The sequence below is a fragment of the Lipotes vexillifer genome, unplaced genomic scaffold (genome assembly GCF_000442215.2).
Source record: "Lipotes vexillifer unplaced genomic scaffold, Lipotes_vexillifer_v1.1 scaffold1098, whole genome shotgun sequence".
Lineage (NCBI taxonomy): Eukaryota > Metazoa > Chordata > Mammalia > Artiodactyla > Lipotidae > Lipotes > Lipotes vexillifer.
The window spans coordinates 1,029,520-1,050,056 of NW_006798559.1; the positions used below are offsets into that span (position 1 = coordinate 1,029,520).

The 20,537-nt window shown below is 39.5% G+C and overlaps 1 protein-coding gene across 1 annotated transcript in view; it reads left to right on the forward strand.

The window, feature by feature from the left end:
- SUCLG1 (succinate-CoA ligase GDP/ADP-forming subunit alpha) overlaps positions 1–20,537 on the forward strand; it is a 36,819-nt gene that overhangs the window by 9,639 nt on the left and 6,643 nt on the right. The window contains exons 2-7 of the mRNA XM_007470594.1: positions 561–664; positions 5,602–5,718; positions 9,270–9,482; positions 9,618–9,675; positions 15,779–15,862; positions 18,341–18,492. Coding sequence (XP_007470656.1) covers positions 561–664; positions 5,602–5,718; positions 9,270–9,482; positions 9,618–9,675; positions 15,779–15,862; positions 18,341–18,492 — 728 coding nt within the window. The remainder of the gene's footprint in view (positions 1–560; positions 665–5,601; positions 5,719–9,269; positions 9,483–9,617; positions 9,676–15,778; positions 15,863–18,340; positions 18,493–20,537) is intronic.

The window sequence follows — 20,537 nt, forward strand, 5'->3', positions numbered from 1 at the left end:
TTTTGGATTATTTAGATAAGTTTTATTCTATGACTTAACATTTAATGTTAATATTATTACTGGGGAATGAGTTGCAAAGTAGTTCTTAGTAATTCTGACAAAGTTTGCCTCTTAGCTCGTCTTTTGCTTATTGATGTTGGGCTTAAAAATGTTGGGTCAAATGAGGAAAGCATGTGGCTGTTAGGTAAACATTATTAGTAAGAGTGATACCTAGTATTTAGTTCCTGGATTTAATTTGAGCTGCTTGTGTGAGCCCCTGGTTTCTTTCTGAGGAATAAAAATTATAAACGTAACCTTTTCTTTCTCAGTTCAGAAAAAGCAACAAAATTGTGGTTCTCAGTAAACAGGGGATTCTGGAGAATAGAACAGTGTCTTTTCTTGTTTGTTTCTTTAATCAGTTTTTGTATTTAATACATCTTATTTAAAAAATGACATTTAAAGTTGCCATTATCACAAGATAGCTCCTGAATTAGAGGATTTTTTTTTTTTGTCACCAGGTTAAAGTCATAGTCCAAAAGTTTGGAAAAATTATAATGTGTCATATTTTCTTTACTTTTCAGTGCAACAGAATGGAATTCGGCATTGCTCCTATACAGCTTCCAGGAAGCATCTCTATGTTGATAAAGATACGAAGGTTATTTGCCAGGGTTTCACTGGTAAGCAGGTATGTGTATCAAGACTTTTTAAAAGATGTATATTAGAGATACAAAAACATTGAATTATTTTCTATTGTTTTAAAGTCACAAAAACTATAATACAGTTTGTAGCACAAGAGTATACTGTACAACAGTGGAGTTGTATCTCAGGAGGGGGTTAGGTGCTATAGTCAGCCTCTAAGATGAAAATTGTATTTAACGTTACCTTGAAAATCCCTCCCTAGGAGTACAGTATTATGTTGGAAACCCACATATTTTCTTTCAGCAAGTATAACACAACTGGCTTTTCTCCGACGTTGGCACAGATCACTGTTTCTTTAATTAAGCACTAGGTAAGGCAGATGGCTTGTGTTTAGGCCTTGTACAAAAAAAATTCTCAGCTAAGCACAGATCAGTGTGGGGAAATGCTCAAACCCAGAGAGGCTCATGGGAACTGTGATGGGCAGAGGAAGCAGTACGTTGATTTTTCCCATCTTGTACTCTCTGGGCAAATGGTCTTCAGGGGAATAGCAGGCAAAATAGCCTGAAGTATTTCATTTATATTCATTCTCTCTCCCTATCCTCTGCCTACGTCATAGAATTTATGTAAGTTTAAATATAACTGTGATGTGATTCCACAAAAAAATGCAACATAAGAATCTCCTTTCCTTCCTTCCCACCATTCTACTGCTCTGGAATTCCTTCTGATAACAAGTTGACATGTATCCTTCCAGATATTTTTCTCACTCATACAAACATGTACGCTTATATAATGGGCATTCTACAGAGTTTGTTCTAGAGAACACTCTCTTTCTCCTTCTCTGTGTGTGTGTGTGTGTGTGTGTATACACACACACACACATATATAAACAAATTATACAGTATATAATATATATCATACATATATGTCTGTTAAATTGATTCCTAAAAGTAAAAATGGGTGTCAAAGGTTCTGTGTATTTAAAATTTTAACAGCTATTGCTAAGTTGCCCTTTAAAACATTTGTACACATTTATGGTTTCACCATAGTAGATGCACAGATTTTTTTTTTTTTAAACGAGGGAATACTACCAAATCAATTAGAAGATAGCCATCAGCCTTAACCCAAAGTATCCCTTCCTTCATTATTAAAGGAGATATGGCAAAATAAAAACGATTAATGATTTTTGTGTAATTTAAAGGTTAATGATTTTTCTATGATTAAAAGAATTATCACGTCCATTCTGCAGTGTTTTGGTGATCGAGTAAGAGCTGGCAAGCGTATTCTGTAAAGACAAGATTGTAAGCATTTTAGGCTTAATAGGCCATGCAGTCTCTGTTACAGCTACTTGGTAGTATTGGAACAGCAAAAGCAGCCATAGGTAATATGTCAGTGAATGGGTATGCCAGTAAAACTTAATTCACGAAACCAATGGCAAGTTAAGTCCTTCAGGCCATACTTTACTAACCCCTGATCTAGAGGATGACACCTAAATATCTAGAATTCTATAACTTTTGTTTTTAAAGTACTTAGGAATTGCTTTAAAATTTTGTAGTTCTTTTTTTAAAAATGAATTAGATTAGAAGGTTGTTCATGTGAAATGTCCTTTTGCTTTCTTACTCTTTGAAATAACTGGGCACAAAAATGTGAATTGCAGTGGACCTTTCTTCTTTTTCTCCCTTTCCTCCACTGTCTTAAAAAAAAAACAATCCACTGTCAATGAAAAAAGAAACACCCCAAACTTAGAAATTTTGTTCATAGGTAAAATTGGTTTACTTATTCTGATAGCCGTACGTTTTATGAATATCATTTCCACATATATACATTCTAAAGAAAGTTGATGCTCATCTAAGATTATGAAGTACATTTTATCATTCCTCTGCCAATTAAAATCATATTTAGTCCCTTTTTGGATAGATGTTAATTTTATTAGCATATAATCAAATGTTTGATTAACCCAAATTCTCCACATAAGTTTATTATGTATGACTTTGTTTTTCTGTTTACTAAGCTTTATACAGTCCTACAACATTTTAACCTCTGACCGTTTTTTTAAGAACCATTGTCCATGCTATAAGCACTATTTGGAACTGTCTTTGATTCATAAATTAGATGATGATTTGCCTAAATATTGAAATCCAAGGTTGGTTTCAGTGTCTCTGGGTTACCGGCAAATACACTGTTTCTTATTCACTTTTTTTTTTAGAGTAATTGGGAGCCTTAATTGTCTCAGATTTGTTGGTTCTAAGTTTCTGTTTATAGAGGTAACGATGAGGTCTGAAATTTAGAGTTTATCTCTCTAGAGAATCTGCGTTTTGTCTCATTAGTTCTTTTTTTTTCAGTGTACACATTGTTCCACATATGAGTGAGGAATATTTGTATTTCAGAGCAAATCCCCAAAATGCAGATTTCCAGTGGGTGGTATTTCTTGAACTGGCTGTTATGAGCTGCTAAAAGCTATTACTATTCTTAACTCTGCACTGGATGGTGATAATGGGAAAATTACGGAAAAGAAGCTTATTAACGGGAAATGTTATCCCTGTTTAGCACTACATTAGGACTAAAAATTTGTCCATTGGAATTTATGTAACAGTGTGGTAGTCTGGGGTAGTGCTTCTCTAACTATCTGGAATGAAAGACCAGTTTGGGTGTGTCTTTGTTTTATCACCAATCTAATGCAGATGAATACTTTTTACAAAATACTGTAAAAGTCATTTCAGTATTATATTGCTGTAAAAGTCTGCAAACATTCTCACTTATTTTTGTTTTATTAGATTTTTCTTTATGATTTTTGTCATTCTTTTTTTGTTTTGTGTTTATCTCACTGTAGACCGTTAGCATATACAGATGACACTTTGAATGGCACTTCTCTAAAGAGAGAGCACAGGTCTGAGGTCCTTTCCAAAACTCCATCACTGACTTAAGATAAGTCAGTTAACATGCTTGGGACTAAGTTTCCTGTTTTGAAAAATGAAGACGTTGAATTAAGAAATAGAACTTGAGTAGTTGAGTCATCATTTTCTGGTCCCTGTAGAATGACCGCATAGATCCACTCAGTTTTCAACAACTACTTATTGAGTGCCTACTGTATGGAATGTGTTGCTTTAGGTGCCATCTCTCAGTGAACAAAGTAGATAGAAATCATTGCCTTCATGGAGTGGCGGGGGAGAGAAACAAAATCAATGAGTAAATTATGTGGTACGTTAGAAAGTATAAGTGCTGTGGAAAAACTAAACCAGAGAAAGGAGGTGTCTGTATGTGTGTGGGGTTGTGGTGGATGCTCAGGGGAAGCCTGACCTCTGAGTCAAGTTCTAAAGGAACTTTGGGGGTGAGTCAAGTGGATGTCTAGGGGAAGGGTGTTCCAGCCAGAGGGGACAGTGAGGCCAGGAGGTGGGAACATGCCTGCTGTGTGTGGCAGCCCCAAGGCCGGCATGACTGGAGTAGAATGAGTGATGGGAGAACAGTGGGTGAAGCGAGGTCAGGCAGTTGAGAGGTTCTGATGTGAGGAGGCAGCTTGAATACTGACTTGGTGTCCAGTGTGATGCTTTTGCTTTTGCTTTTGCTGTGAATGAGATGGAAAACTGTTGCAGAGTTTGATCAGAGAAGTGACATGTAACAGGATCAGTCTGGCTGCTGTGTTGAGAATAGGTTGAAAGGGAGCAAGGGCAGTACTCTGTCAAGAGTTGATGGTGACTTAGACCAAGACGGTAGCAGTAGAAGGTGTGAGAAGTTGTCAGTTACGTTCTGAAGGCAGGGCAATAAGATTGACTAATGTATCCTGATTTGAGATACAAGAGAAAGAGAGAAATCAAGAATGACTTCAGTAGTTTTGGTCTGAACATCTGTTAGGAGTGGAGTTCTCATTAATTGAGATGGGGTAAACCATGGAGGGGAGTGATCAGGAGCTCGGTTTTGGGCACATTAAGTTTGGGATGCCTACTGGTTCTCCAAGTGGAGATGTCAGGTAGGCAGTTGACAGTGTGAGCGTGGAGTTCAAGGCAAAGATCTCGGCTAGGTATGTGGGAGGTGTGTGTGTCTGTGTGTTTGGGAGAGGTCACCATATGGATGATATTTATTGCCATGATAAGGAGTGAACTCACCAAGGGCACACATTTAAATGAAAAAGAGAAGTCTAGGAAGAGAAAGAAAGAGAAGAGGAAAAACAGGGAGGCGGAGCCTCAGAAGCTTAGTGAAAAAGAATCTTTCAAACCCTGGAGGTGTTTTTGGTCATCACAGCTGATTGGGGTAGGGAGGAGGGCATTGTACTGGCATCTACTGAGTAGAGGTAAACATTGTACAAATCACAGGACAGCCTCTCATAACAGGGAATCAGTGTGTCCAGAATGTCAGTAGTGCCGAGGTGGAGGTGGGAGAGTAAATGGATAGGGACATCCAGGATGCTGGCTGGGCAGCGTTAAAGGCTCACTTAAGGTTTGTGATCATTAATTTAAAGTGAGACCAGTTAGCGTGGTTTTATTTTATTTTTCCTCCAGCTACCGTTCAGTGGCGCATGTGCAGTCTCAGAATAGGTGGAGAATTGGATTTAACCAAGATTGTGATTTTGCCAGATGTGTAAGTTGAAGTGAGAGAGAGCCGAGGTGGTTGTGTGACTGTAGTGACTGGCCATGGATTTTACACTGAGTAGAAGAGGGATGTGAGGACATCAGGAATTGAGGAACAATGAAAAAGAGGTGTTCTTTTCGGGTAGACACCAGGGGGTTTCTGATCATCAGCCAAATTTGAAAACAGAGTGAAAAGAGACTCCCCCCCTTAAAAAAAACAGTTATTTTGGCCCCGCAGAGGCCCGCTTTGCTTCAAGGGTGAAAGCTGTGTTCAATAAGGTAGTGAGAATGCTTGGATATGTGTTACAGCTGTTTGCTGGGAAATACTTAAAACCTATTTGCTTTTCTTTTCCAAGTTGCTGAAGATTGACTTTAGGCTTCCCAGCCTGCCTTTTCTCATTAGTCTTTCACGTTTTCCCCTCAGGGCACCTTTCATAGCCAGCAGGCATTGGAATACGGCACCAAATTAGTTGGAGGAACCACTCCAGGGAAAGGAGGCGAGACGCATCTGGGCTTACCGGTCTTCAGTACTGTGAAGGAGGTAACTAATGGTACCTGAGTTTGGCAAGAAAAGAAAAGCAGGGGAAGAGCTAGTACACCTTGGTTCAAGATCTTAATTGTGCCCCTTTTGGGAGAGTCAGTTGCTTTTTAAAATTCCAGTAACCTAGAGAAATTTGAATTGCGGTAAAAACCGGTGTGTTCACTTTAGTCAGGTAGGCTCAGGATGTTTTCTCTGCAGCCCGGGTCTTTTTTTTTTTTGCGGTACGCGGGCCTCTCACTGCTGTGTGGCCTCTCCCGCTGTGGAGCACAAGCTCCGGACGCGCAGGCTCAGCAGCCATGGCTCACGGGCCCAGCCGCTCTGCGGCATGTGGGATCTTCCCGGACCGGGGCACAAACCCGTGTCCCCTGCATCGGCAGGTGGACTCTCAACCACTGCGCCACCAGGGAAGCCCCCCGGGTCATTTTTGTCTGTAGGTTTACATCAGCTCTTTAGGGAAGAAGTGCTGTGGCTTGGCTTCTATTTGGCTTATTTTCCTTTCCTTTACCATTTCTTCTTCTGGGGTGTTAGAAGTGCACATGTCAGCATCCACCCCCTACCCTAATCCTTCGAGTGGGTGCTTTACCAGGCACTGTGCCAGGTGCTTCGTATTCATGGCCTCATTCAGGCCAAACCACAAGCCCGAGGTAGGTGCTGTTACCATCCCCATTTTAAAGACAAGGATGCTCTTACAAAGAGCTTTCTGAGTGAGTAGGATGGATACCTTTCATGCAGTATTATTTGCCAGCACAGATCCTGTTGTCACAGTCCAGCTTCTGACAGGAGCAGAGAGGTTGAGGGTCCTGCACATAGTGTCATGACTGATAAGTGGCAGACTTAGCCTGGCTCAGAGTAAGTAGTGTGTGGTGTTCCTGTGTGGAGAAACCTAGCTGTGGAGTCTGATGGACAGATCACAGAGTTCTAGTCTCTTCCCCAATTTGCTGATTTCTTAATACTTTTTAAAATGATTTTAAACTAAACTTTAATTCTTCGCTACAAAGCTAATTGCTTATTGTAAAAATTCAGCTGATATAAAAGTATGTAAAGTTAAGTTTTATATAGTGTTTTCCATTTCTCAGATTTTGCTTTTATAGAGAGCTAATTTAAGCACAATGTGTATTCTTTCATTCTCTTTCTACACTTAAATGAATATATACAAAACTAGTAGTGTTATAAAAGAAACCGTAGTACAAATTCTTAGCTGTTTAATTTAAAAAATCAAGGAAATAAACTTGGTACTTGGGATTGATGTATTGATGTTAAAAAATGTACCCCTCCTCTTTATAAACATACTTCCAAGGCATGTTTTAAAGAATTGCACTTTTTACAGTACACATGTATAGATGTACTCTCTTTTTGGAATACTAACTTCTTTTTTTTGTTGTTTTTGGGGTACGCGGGCCTCTCAGTGTTGTGGCCTCTCCCATTGCGGAGCACAGGCTCCGGACGTGCAGGCTCAGCGGCCATGGCTCACGGGCCCAGCCACTCCACGGCATGAGGGATTTTCCCGGACTGGGGCACGAACCCGTGTCCCCTGCATCGGCAGGTGGACTCTCAACCACTGCGCCACCAGGGAAGCCCCTGGAATACTAACTTCTAATTGAAGTTAATTTGTATTCTTAATCCTAAAATGTAGAAAAAAACAAATATTCAAATTTGGAATTTTCACTTTACTTTAAACTTGAAAATAGGGTGTACTGTATATGTGTATGTCTGTTTTGAGTGTATTGTATTTTAAAGAGTAAAAAAAATCATATATTCTGTAGAATAATCATTTAGTTTTTTTTTTTTTGATTTGCATTTTTAGAAAAAAGTCTCTCTAGGCAGATTTCTTTTGTCATGAGCTGTTTTTGCTTTCTTTTGAAAACAGTTTTCATTGCTAAGCAATTCATTTATTATTAATTTTGATACAAATAGATATGACATTTGGAATATAATGTAAGTTCTTTGACAGATACTGTTTCTCACCCATTCTGCTCTTTCAAAGAGCTTTCTGAGTGAGTAGGATGGACACCTTTCATACAGTATTCTTTGCCAGCATAGATCCTGTTGTCACAGTCCAGCTGCTGAAAGTATTTGTAGCCTCAAGGGGTAGGAACCCATGGGATATATTGATATTTTCCATAAAATTCTTACACTTGGTTCCAACCTAGCTCTTTTCCTTTGGTTCCCACTTCTCTGTTATCATCTTGAGCGTAGTTTTTAGAAACATTGTTTTGAATTATTTTTAACCCCTGGCAAGTCAGCATCCTTTGACTTGTTCTTCTGTCACTGTCAAGATACCTCTTTTTATTCGGGGTGCCATAGAGAAAGCCCCTAAGTTGTTGGGAATGTGGGGAATCATTTGGGGATGATTCTCAAAGACACTGTCTTTTACTTCTGTCCCTTCTAGCTGTACCTGTATGTTCCGTAACTCGGTTTTTGTATCCATTATGAATCCCATGGCACAGCCTTCTAAAAAGTTTTGATTTACATCTTGGTTAAGTTACATTTTAACATGTATAGGGAGGCAGCCTGCTGTAGCTGAAAAGAACTGACGCTTTGGAATCCGATACACTTTTGCCTCATTGAATCTTGCCTGTACCCCTTCCTAGCTATGTGACCTTGTGCAAGTTATTTAATATTTCTTGGCCTCAGCATCTTGATTTGTAGCTGGGGATGCTAAGCATGCAGGGTTGTGGAGAAGCCTTATCCGAGGCCTGTACAGAGTCTCTCTCAGGGCCTCTCACGGAATAGATGCTGCCACTCTTGGAGAGCCAGAGATCACTGACAGTCTCTGTCTTCAAGGAGCTTCCTTTCAGGAGAAGAGACATGGCCACACGTGGAGGTGGGTAGAAGGCTACATGTGTATTGATACATGTAGAGAGTATGTAAAAACCACTGAGAGAGAACCGTGGTCAAATTGATGGTCTTTCAGTGCTTTGCATTGTGAGGGGTGATGTAGAGTAGACTCTAACCTTATTTGACCCATTCTTATTCCGTGGCCACTTATACATGTGTATTTTAGTTTATTTCTAATCAGCATGCATTTAGAGTAAAAATTGACAGCTAGGAATAAAACCACTTCATTTTGCTGCCTCTTGATATTATTTATTAAGTTTGATGTATTTTTAAACAGATGGTTGAGAGCTGGGTTCTGGAGCTTGGGGCTCACTAGTCCTTTTCTCCTGGGGAGGTACAGGGTCTTTGGTACTGAATAGGTGGTAAGTGCCTTGTAGAACAACAGAAATAAACATGGCCCAGGAATGAGGGGACACAGATGCAGATCAGGCAGTGCTTGCAGGTGTACTGACATGCTGTCACCTGAGGGAATGGGAGGTCACAGAAACTTTCAATGCAGAAGGGTGTCCCAAGGGGGCAGAAAGGAGGCCATGCTTACTCTACTCTTTTCTGACAGCAAAGTGAACTTGTTAATGGGAAGAATGAAGACATCCGATGTCTCCTGGTGATGTCCTTTCCTGACCCCAAGACATCATTAAAATCATGGTATTGAATTTCTTTTACAATGTTTCTGACTTAACCAATAATAAAGTGCTTCGTGGTTAATGTTTCAGGCCAAAGAACAGACCGGAGCAACAGCGTCTGTCATTTATGTCCCTCCTCCTTTTGCTGCTGCTGCCATTAATGAAGCTATTGAGGCGGAAGTGTCCTTGGTTGTGTGCATCACTGAAGGTATCCCACAGCAGGACATGGTGCGGGTCAAGCACAAACTGCTGCGCCAGGAAAAAACCAGGCTGATTGGGCCAAACTGCCCTGGAGTCATCAATGTGAGTTTACAAAACAAAAATAAGCCCTCTGAAGGCTAACTAGCTTTGAATCAGTCCAAGTATATTCGTGTGTATGACCTAGGAAGTCACAGTTTTTTTTTCACTTTTCTGAAACCGTGAATTACTTTCCTTCAGCCTGGAGAATGCAAAATTGGCATCATGCCTGGCCATATTCACAAGAAAGGAAGAATTGGTGAGTATATATTTCTTATAGATTAAAAACAAAATTCCTTGCCCTAAGCTCAAAACTCACAAAGAGAATTTGACTCTGCAAATCAAATTCATTTTAATTAATTCAACTTTAAGAGAATTTACCAGAGAAGTTTTATAGTGAATTGATTCTGTGTCCTGAATTGATGTTTGAGAAACGCTAATTCTCTAGAATCAGTGAAGATATTTTTGGGGTTTTTTAAAGATTCTTTTCCTGCTCAGCACACTATGGATTCTTCCATGTGTTTGCGTGTATCAATAGTTTATTTTATCGGTAAGTAATATTTTATTGAATACCACAATTTGTCCATTCTCCCACTGACAAATGTTTCTCTTGTTTTCAGGTTTGATTCATTGTGAATAAGGTTAAGGTGAACTTTTGTGTACAGGTCTTTTTGTGGGTATTTCTCTTGGGTTAAATGCCTACGAATGGAATTGCTAAATCATAGAGTCAAAGTATGTTCAACTTTTTAAGAAGTTGCCAAATAGTTCTGTAAAGTGGCTGTGTGTTCTTTACTCTCACCCTTGATGTATGAATGTTCCAGTCATTCCACATCTTCACAGACATTTAGTATTGTTAGTCTGTAATTTTAGCCATTCTACTGGGAGTAAAATGATGTCTCATTATGGTTTTGAGTTTCCCCCGTGACTAATGATATCATGTCCTTATTGGCCATTTATAAATCTTCTGTTGTGAATTATCTGTTCAAGTTTTTTACACATTATTTTTTATTGGGTAGTCTTTTTAATATAATTTTTATATAATTGTTGATTCTAGGGGGTTCTGTAAATATTCTGGCTCTTAAGTTCTTTGTCCAGATATACATGCTGTGAATATTTTTATTGTTAGTCTTTCTGTGTCCTCTCAGAATTACTTTGCCTCAGTGGATATTATGGGCTTTCTCAAAATGTTTTGGGAAAATTGTACTGCTACTTGTTTAGTTCCTCAAGGAAATAACCAAATTAACGTTTCAGAGTTAGCCCATTATGGCTGTTTTTAGACTCTTCACACCTAACTCTCACTAAGCTATACTGTTTCTCCACCATAATAGAGTTTACAGTACTTTATCTATACACCATGACTGTAAATACTAAGTAAGAATAGTTAAAACATAGTCAGCAAATGTCAGTTGTGCAGTTTACAGGACTGGGTTAAAGGTCATGATTTTTCTTTATTACTAATGGCTCTTAGAGCTGTCAGCCCTGCTGCCAGTAGAGAACTTAACAAGTTCTCTTATGAGGGAGGATGCAGGGAGTTCCATAGGCCATCTGATTTCTAGTCGGGGCCTGATCCACATAGGCAGGGATGCTTTTGCACATATTTGAATACTCCTTACACTCTGCAGTCTGCTTGGAATGGCTGCTACTGTAGACTTAGGTGAGCATGGAATAAGGTGTGCCCTGTACTGAGTTGCCTTTCTGATCACTACCCTGCTTTCTAAGGTGCCTGTGAACCTCAAAAGCAAGTAAGAAAAGTTCAGGGAAGTCCTTTAGACCTTGGTTCTCCAGATAGCCATAGCACATTGATGAGGAAGTCCTCTGGGAGACTGCCTTTAATTCAGAGGATTTAGAAAAAAATTCACCTAAAAGAAAATATATGACACTACAAGATTTTCAAGGAGGTGAAGGAGAAAAGATGATTTTTTTGTACTAACTATTCCTATTTTGATACTAGTACTAATGTTCTCAGAAGCCTCATTGACTTCCAGTCCTTAAGCTAAAAGTTTAGGGAAAGGAAGGATTTTTCAGTCCCTTGGGTATTTCTGAATGGGACGTAATGTAATATGACAGCAGTACAGTGGTATAGTGGCTTTCTAGTTTGTGTTAATGATAGCTAATGAAACTGTATAACAGCTAATTGAATGTTATTGAAGAGAGATTGAATTCCAAATTGATATTTAACTCTACAATATTTTTTTCACTTATGTTAGACGTTTTTTTACTCTCAACCACATGCGACATACTTGACTTCTACATCCTTTTAAAAAATTTTATTTTAATTAAACTTTTTATATTCAGATAATTGTAAATTCACATGTAATTGTAAGAAATAATGCAGACAGATTTCTGTGTACCCTTTATCCAGTGTCCCCCAATGGTAACATCTTGCAAAACTATAATGCAATGTCACATCTAGTATATTGACATTGATACAGACATAAAGAATTTTTCCATCACTACAGGGATCCCTCATCTTGCCCTTTTATAGATACACTCACTTCCCTCCTACTCCCAGTCCCTTCTTAATCCTTGGAAACTAATAATTCTCCATTTCTAAAATTTTAAATTTCAGGAGTGCTGTATAAATAATATCATGTAGTATGTAGCGTTTTGGGATTGGCTGTTTACACTCGGTACAATTCTCTGGAGATTCACCAGATTGTTGTGTCAGTAGTTCATTCATTTTTATTACTGAGTAGTATTCCAGGTTACGAATGTGCCATAGTGTGTTTAACAATTCATCTGTTGAAAGATATTGGGATTGTTTCCAGTTTGGGGCTGCTACAAGTAAGGCTGCTATAAACATTTGTGTACTCGTTTTTGTATAATCCAAGTCTTCATTTCTTTGGGATGAATGCCCAGGAGGGCAGTTGCTAGGTTGGATCATATTTGCATGTTTTTTAAGAAATTGCCAAATTGTTATCCATTTTACATTTCCATCACCAATGTATGTGTGATCTGGTTTTTTGCATCCTTGCCAGCATTTGTAGTATCACAGTTTTTTATGTTAGCCATTCTGATAAGTGTACAGTGATATCTCATTGTAATAGTTTTAATTTACATTCCCCTAATGGCTAATGGTATTGAGCGTCTTTTCAGGTGCTTGTCCGTCATCTGTATATCTTCTGCAGTGAAGTGTTTCTTCATGTTTTTTTGCCCATGGTCTAATTGGGTTGTTTGCTTTTTTACTGTTGAGTTTTGAGAGTTCTTTGTATATTCTAGACACTAGTACGTTGTTGGATATGTGGCTTACAAATATTTTCTCCCACTCTGTAGCTGTGTTTTCATGCTCTTAACAGGATCTTTCAGAGAGCAAGAGTTTTTCATTTTGATGAAGTCTAACTTACTAATTTGTTTCTCCTGTGAAGTATGCTTTGGACCCCAAGTCTAATAAGTCTTTGCCTAGCCTTAAATACCTTTCCTTTTCCTGAAAGTTTTGTAGTTTTACATTTAAATCCCATGATCCAATTTCAGTTAATTTTTCTAGGTGTGAGACGTAGATCAAAGTTCTTTTTCGTCTACTTGTGTTCAGTTGCTTCAGCACCATTTATTGAAAAGATCATCTTTCTTCCATTGAGTTGCTTTTGCATTTTTGTCAGAAAAACAGTTGGCATATTTGTGTTGGTCTATTTCTGGGTTTCACCAGTACCACACAATCTTGATACTATAGCTAAGTGATAAGTCTTGAAATTTTAGGTAGATCACTTCCTTGCAGTTTATTCTTTTTAAAATTATTTTAGTTCTTCTAGTTCCTTTACTTCATATAATTTTTAAGATGATCTTGTCTCTATCTACAGAAACTGTTGCTGGGATTTTGATGGGAATTGTGTTAAATCTTTATGTCAGTCTGGGGTGAATAGACATGTTGACTATTCCAACCCATGAATGCAGTATATTTTCATTTATTTAGATTGTCTTTGATTTCTTTCACAAGCATTTTGTAGTTTTTAGCATATAAGTCCTGTATATGTTTTGTTAGATTTACACCTAAATATTTCTTTATTTTAAGAAAGCAATTGTAAATTTTATTGTATTTTAATTTTGGTGTCCATGTGCTCTTGGCTAATATATAGAAATACAATTGATTTTTGTTTATCTTGTATCTTGCAACGTTGCTGTAATCTAATGGGTTTTCTTGGTAGATTCCTTACCATTTTCTTTGTAGACAATCATGTTATCTACAAATAGGGACAGTTTTATTTCTTCCTTTTAGGACACTCAAGAGAAAGTCTTTTTATCTATCCATGTTTTGCTTATTGCTGTGTTCTTCCTTCTTGGTATCATTTCCCTTCTTTTTAGAGAACTTCCATTAGCCATTCTTTTATGATGGAACTGTTGGTGACAGATTATTTATTTTCCCCTCATCTGAGAATGTCTTTATTTCCCCTTCATCCCTAAAGGATAATTTCACTGGGTATAGGATTTAGGGTTGACAGTTCTTTTAGCACTTAAAAAATGTTGTTCCACTTCTTGCTTCCATGTGTTCTGATGAGAAAACTGATGTCATTTGAGTTGTTTTTCCTGTTTAGGTAAGGTGTTATTTTTCTCTTGCTGCTTTCAAGATTTTTTTTTTTGTCTTTGGTTTTCTGAAGTTTATTTATTAGGAGTTTTGGTGGGAATTTCTTTGGATTTATCCTCTTTGTTGTTTGTTCACCATTGTGTCACTGCTTGAGTCTCGAGGTCCCTAGTGACTCTGTCTTCTCTCCATCTTTCAGAGATTTCTTTTTTTTTTTTTTTTTTTTTTTTTTTTTTGTGGTACGCGGGCCTCTCACTGTTGTGGCGTCTCTCATTGTGGAGCACAGGCTCTGGACGCGCAGGCTCAGCAGCCGTGGCTCACGGGCCCAGCCGCTCTGCGGCATGTGGGATCTTCCCGGACCGGAGCACGAACCCGCATCCCCTGCATCGGCAGGCGGACTCAACCACTGCGCCACCAGGGAAGCCCCTCAGAGATTTCTTATATTTGTTTTATATATGATGTCCAGGGTTTTTACTTGTACTTAGTAGGAAGAATACAGGAAAATACCTCTGCTTTTTGGAAGCAGAAGTATGCTTACGATAGATATTTTTAAGTGATAGTCTCTTTTACTATATATACTTTAAGGATGGCAGGAGTAATTTACCCTAAAAACATTGCTTTCATTACCTTAAATGTATGCAGTTTGCATTTATATAAATTATGTATCATTTATATAATTAGATGAAAGCCCCTTAAAAGAATGACAAAATGACAAAATCCTAGTGCTACTGTTCACTATTATACTGATCCATTAAAAGACTAGAATAAATAAAACAGTTGTGCTGCCCAGTCATCTAGGGTGTTGCCTGAACAAGAACATAATTCTATCATAAGAATCAATTAATCAATCATAATTCTATTCATAAGAATCAGGAGTGGAAAGGAGACTAGGTAATTCACACAAAGATATACAGTTAAGTTACTGATTGTACTTTATTTAAAAGCTAAATGCATCAAATGCATATGTACATAGGTATGACCTACCTAACCTTCTTAGTTATGAAAGGTCCCACAGAGGAGGGACTATGTTAAGGAGAGAGGATGTAGATATAAAGAAAGCTCTAAGAATAGGGAAAAACTGACAGATGAGACAGATGGGGGTTGGTGTTAGTGGTTGTCATTTGTTGTGAAATAGGATCCAGTTAGTGAATGGTCTTAAAACTCTTAGAATTAGATTTTGTTTGAAAGTGTGGTTGTTCTCCATTGATTTTCAGTATTGACCCATTTGGTACATATTTACTGAGCTCCTTCTGTGCCTGAACTGTACTTGATGCTGGGAACGCAGGTGTGGGGAAAACAGTCTTGTTTACTGACCCCCTCGAGGTTCCAGTCCAGCAAGAAAGACAGTCACTGCAGAATCTCCAACAGCATTGGCAGTCTCTTACTGAAGCAGCGTAGGAGAACGGGGCTCTGTCTTGTGGAATCTGTGTGGTCAGGAGACAGCAAGCCTAACTATGAATTTATTTTCCTAAATCAGGGTTATTAGCCAAAGATTAATACTTGAAACTTATGCCTTCTTTATTTTTCTTTATGGACCTTTTTATAGATTTATTGTTCCATTTTACTGCATGTCTGCAGTCGTTTTACGTGGAAGACTTTAGGTCTCTCTTAACTGCTTTTATGGTCATAAAACAACCCTAACTAATAACAGACTTTCTTCTCTATATAACTTTTAAAACGCCCCTGCTATAATTTAGGCCTTTTCTTCTTATTTCATGACCTGATGTTATCATTTATTTGGTTGACAAATTGTGAAATGGGTTTTATGTATACCTGTGTTTGTAATTTATTTTACTGTATGATAGTCGTTTGAACACCACCTAATATTATTGAATTCTCTTTCTTTAAGGTATCGTGTCCAGATCTGGCACCCTGACTTATGAAGCAGTTCATCAAACAACACAAGTTGGACTGGGGCAGTCTTTGTGCATTGGTGAGGGATTTTTTTTCTAAACTCATTTTATTGGAGTTCAATATCTTCACTGAATAAGTATAATGATAATTATTGATTTGATTATTTGTGAGAGATTTTGATGCCATTTTATTAAAAAGATGTTGTGATCTTGAATTTAATTTGCTTATACGTGAAGCTGACTGTTATATTTTCAAGATTCATGGTCTGGGATTTGACTTCCAAGCTTCAGAACAAACATCCTGGGACGTGTGTCTCCTGGAGAGCCTTGGGCCTTGAAAACAGCTGTTACTTAGCTTGCTGGGAAGAAATGGTCCTTCAAAATAGGACTTTCATTACTGTAATTAGCATTTTGTTATCATGACCAGCTGTCACTCAGTGCTTCACAGTCACTGAATTCTTTTTTTTTTTTTTTTTTAGCGTTCCGCGGGCTTCTCACTGTTGCGGCCTCTCCCGTTGCGGAGCGCAGGCTCCGGACGCGCAGGCCCAGCGGCCATGGCTCACGGGCCCAGCCACTCTGCGGCATGTGGGATCCTCCCGGACTGGGGCACGAACCCACGTCCCCCGCATCTGCAGGCGGACTCCCAACCACTGCGCCACCAGGGAAGCCCTCACTGAATTCTTTGCCAATCATTTTCTCACTCTTAAGGCAACCCTCTGAGGCACCGCTGAGCTGGCATGTAGTCCTGTGGTAGCGTTATTGGTGGAGGAGGATTGAGCTCCCTGGAACCTCTTGCTTTGCCACATCATACTGCCTCCCACTTACAAATATAAAAAAGATTTTACATTTTGAAATAATCTTGGTATTTGTTGCCAAAAGCCAGGCAAATTTCTCATTTTATAAATATTCCTTCAAACTTTTAGAATATCTTTTAGAGGCTTATCAAGGCAGCATTTTATGATAAAAAATTATAAAATATAACCCTGTAGTATTTTTATTAAGACTCAAATTCGTGGGCTTCCCTGGTGGTGCAGTGGTTGAGAGTCTGCCGATGCAGGGGACACGTGTTCGTGCCCTGGTCCGGGAGGATCCCACATGCCGCGGAGCGGCTGGGCCCGTGAGCCATGGCCACTGAGCCTGCGCGTCTGGAGCCTGTGCTCCGCAACGGGAGAGGCCACAACAGTGAGAGGCCTGTGTAACGCAAAAAAAAAAAAAGACTCAAATTCGTAAAATCACTATGAAACATTAATTGAGCTTTTCTATGTGTAGAAACACCATCTATGATACAAGATAGCGTGATGGAAAATAAGAAAAGATTTTGAAATAGAGTTGGCAATTCTGTCTTCTGTAGCCTCTGTTTTTAATTTGTAAACGAAGAGTAATAATTGCCATGTCACAGAGAGTTTGGAGGGATTAGGAAGTCGTGGGCCCGCCGTGTGCTGAGGCACAGTACGTGACACGTGGCTGGCACTCAGTGGGTGCCGCTTCTCTTCCTCAGTTTCATTCTTGAGTGGTGTGTTGAAGAGTAGGGAGCCAGTCCTGCGTATTTATCTATTATAAAATACATTTTTATAACTTCAAAATTTAAGAGTGTCACCCAGTCTGTAGGGAACATTGCCTTGAGTCCTATCCAAGTACTTGTGCTAAAAAGCCATGTGCTTATAGTGGAGCCCCTGTGTGTGGTCTCTGTCATTTCCCACTCTGGGTCAGAGGTAAGAGGGGTCAAGACAGCCCCCCTCCCGCCACTGGGACTTGTGTCTTAACTTGCAAGTGGTTCCTCTGCAATGTCCCTCATGAAATAGCTATTTTGTGCAAAGAAATGGGTTAAATGTTTAATCAGAGAAGATATTCACACCAATACACATTTTCTTAAACGTTCATTTTTTTTTTTTCACTGTAGAAGAAATACAAGTGTCCAATATTTATTTCCAGTGTGGCATTAAGTCTCCAATATGGTAATAAGGTTTGTGGTTCATGTGAAAATAACAAATCACAACGAACTACCACAGTGAAGGTAATGTTAACACGCAGACACACACAGACAGACACACACCCCAGATTAGCTAATCCAGATTATTTTTAATTTCAGAATTTATTGTCTATTATATACAAGGTACTGATAATGAACTACTCACCAGAAGTCAACAAAGTTAAAAGTTATAACATAGAAAACAGTAATTCATACCCCTGAAAAAGCTAATGTGTTTTCAGAAGTAAAGTTCTCCTAATTAGGGAAACTATATAGAATGCTCATTTTTAAAGAACTATCTAGGAATAATTTTGTGGGAGAGAGGAGTCTTGATAAGGAGTTAAAAAGAGGGCTGTTTTTGTGACTAACAGGAGCCCACCACCGTTTAGCATTCATGTGATATTATAAGCAGAAATAAATGTAGCATTTTGTGATTTTTAAATGTTAAATGCAAGAGTGATGACACATTTAAAAATATTGGTAAGAAGGGGGTAGGCAAAATAAGAAACTAGATAAAACAGCATTTCCTCACCTAAATTATATATGATTCATCCAATTTTCAGCTGGTGATATTCTTTGACTTTTCCAGGCATTGGAGGTGATCCTTTCAATGGAACAGATTTTACTGACTGCCTTGAAATCTTTCTGAATGATCCAGCCACAGAAGGTATCATATTGATTGGCGAAATTGGTGGTAATGCAGAAGAGAATGCTGCAGAATTTTTGAGGCAGCATAATTCAGTAAGTTTGGGTTTGGAAAAATACAGCTCTTTGCCCTTGAATAATATCACCGGTTTGTTTTAAAAGTTATTTTGTTTTTTTCAAAGATAAATTTTTTAAGCCAACGTGAAAGATAAAGTTAAACCTTGTTGAGCTGCACCTGGAGTACTGGCCACTCAGGGAACTTGGGACACTTTCTCCTCCCTGTTTCCCCTGGGGCCTGTTCTCTGCTTCTCGAATGAATCCTCCTCCCAGGCAACTCCTCACACTTCGTCAGTTGGCCTCCTGCTGAAGGGAGAACTTCCAGGCCATCAGCCTGAAAGCTGTCATTTGACCTGCGTATTTCCATTTTCACCTGTCATTGGTGTCCTTTCTCCTCATCTCAGGGGATGTGTGTTCTTTCTCTGTCAACGCTGACCTTCTAAAGATCCTGTCCTTTATACCCTTTTCCAGGAGCTTGCCTCCCTCTGGCTTCAGTCTTTCCTTGTAGAGTAGCACTTCGCTTCAAAGGTCAAGTAGAAAAGCTTTATTAACTATGTCCTATGAAGGCTTTCCTTGTTGCCTCTCCCTTCGAATTAAAAAGAATAGTGTGGCGTTGTATCATAATTTCACTTAAGGGAATTAAGCGCTGTGCCTGGGGGGGGGGGGGAAGGAGGGTGGTGGGCAGAGAGGGAGAGAGGGCACAGTAACGACGGAAGCAGCCTGGTGCCTGCCAGCCCCGTCAGTGAACGTGTGCTCTGGACCACTGCGGCAGAGACCTGGGGAGAGCATTCGAATGGTTTCCAGGATGTCCCTGACACTGACGAATGAGTGAAGATGCATCTTCAGGAGGCCGCGCAGGAGGGCGGGAGATAACTTGTGTCTACGCTTGTGAAAGAGATTGAGAGTGAATGCATCAAAATTAAATGCCGCTGAAAAATAATGAGTAACGGAGAGTTAAAGGAACCGATAATATCACCTGCAGGGTAGTGTATACAGAATGGTGCATATGTAATTGAAGGAATTTTCAAGGGCTATTTTGAGTCTACTTGATTTTCTTCTGTGGTAATTTTAAAAGTTCCCGTTACTCTCTGGATCTCTTACTTTTTCTTTTTTCCTTTTTATTCACTCCCTGATCCTCAGCAGTTTGGCTTCTGTCTGCCACTTAGAAACTGTGTGACCTTGGGCATGTTCCTTAACTTCACTGTGCCTCAGTTTCCTCATTGTCAAAAGAGGGATACAGTAGTGCCTCGCTCCCAGCATCCTTGTAGGACTCTATGTTACGGCTCAGTAACACAGAGGAGAGCTGCCCTGGGCACGTGGTAAGCACTCTTAGTAAGCAGCTGTTCGCTGCTGCTACTGCTGCTGTCGGATCTGCTGTCCACCCTGGCGTTGCTCTCGCACAAGTCACCAGGGCCTCCATTCATCCTCCTGGCTCTTCTCATCTTTATCCTTCCCCAGATAGTGCCTATTCCCTAAGTGTGAATGGTCATTGCGTATAATCAGCATCACACTTCATGCAGTTCCCAAGGCAGAAACCTCAGGACCATCTTTTTTTTTTTTTTTTAATAAATTTATTTATTTTATTTTATTTTTGGCTGCGTTGGGTCTTCGTTGCTGCACGCGGGCTTTTCTCTGGTTGTGGCGAGCGGGGGCTACTCTTCGTTGCGGTTCGCAGGCTTCTCATTGCGGTGGCTTCTCTTGTTGGGAGCACGGGCTCTAGAGCTCAGGCTCAGTAGTTGCGGCTCACGGGCTCTAGAGTGCAGGCTCGGTAGTTGTGGTGCACGGGCTTAGTTGCTCCGTGGCATGTGGGATCTTCCCGGACCAGGGCTTGAACCCATGTCCCCTGCATTGGCAGGCGGATTCTTAACTACTGCGCCACCAGGGAAACCCCAGAACCATCTTTTATTTCTCTCTCAGCTCTTGCTTCCACTCAGTTACTGAGATCTGTCTCTGAGATCTTAGCAGTTTGTGGAGATTGAGAGCATGATCATCTGTAATTAGTCCCTCTGCTGTGGTGCAGGCTCTCATCTTATCTCACCTGGACCACTTCGGTAATTTTTTTCCTGGTATCTCTGCTCCTCTTT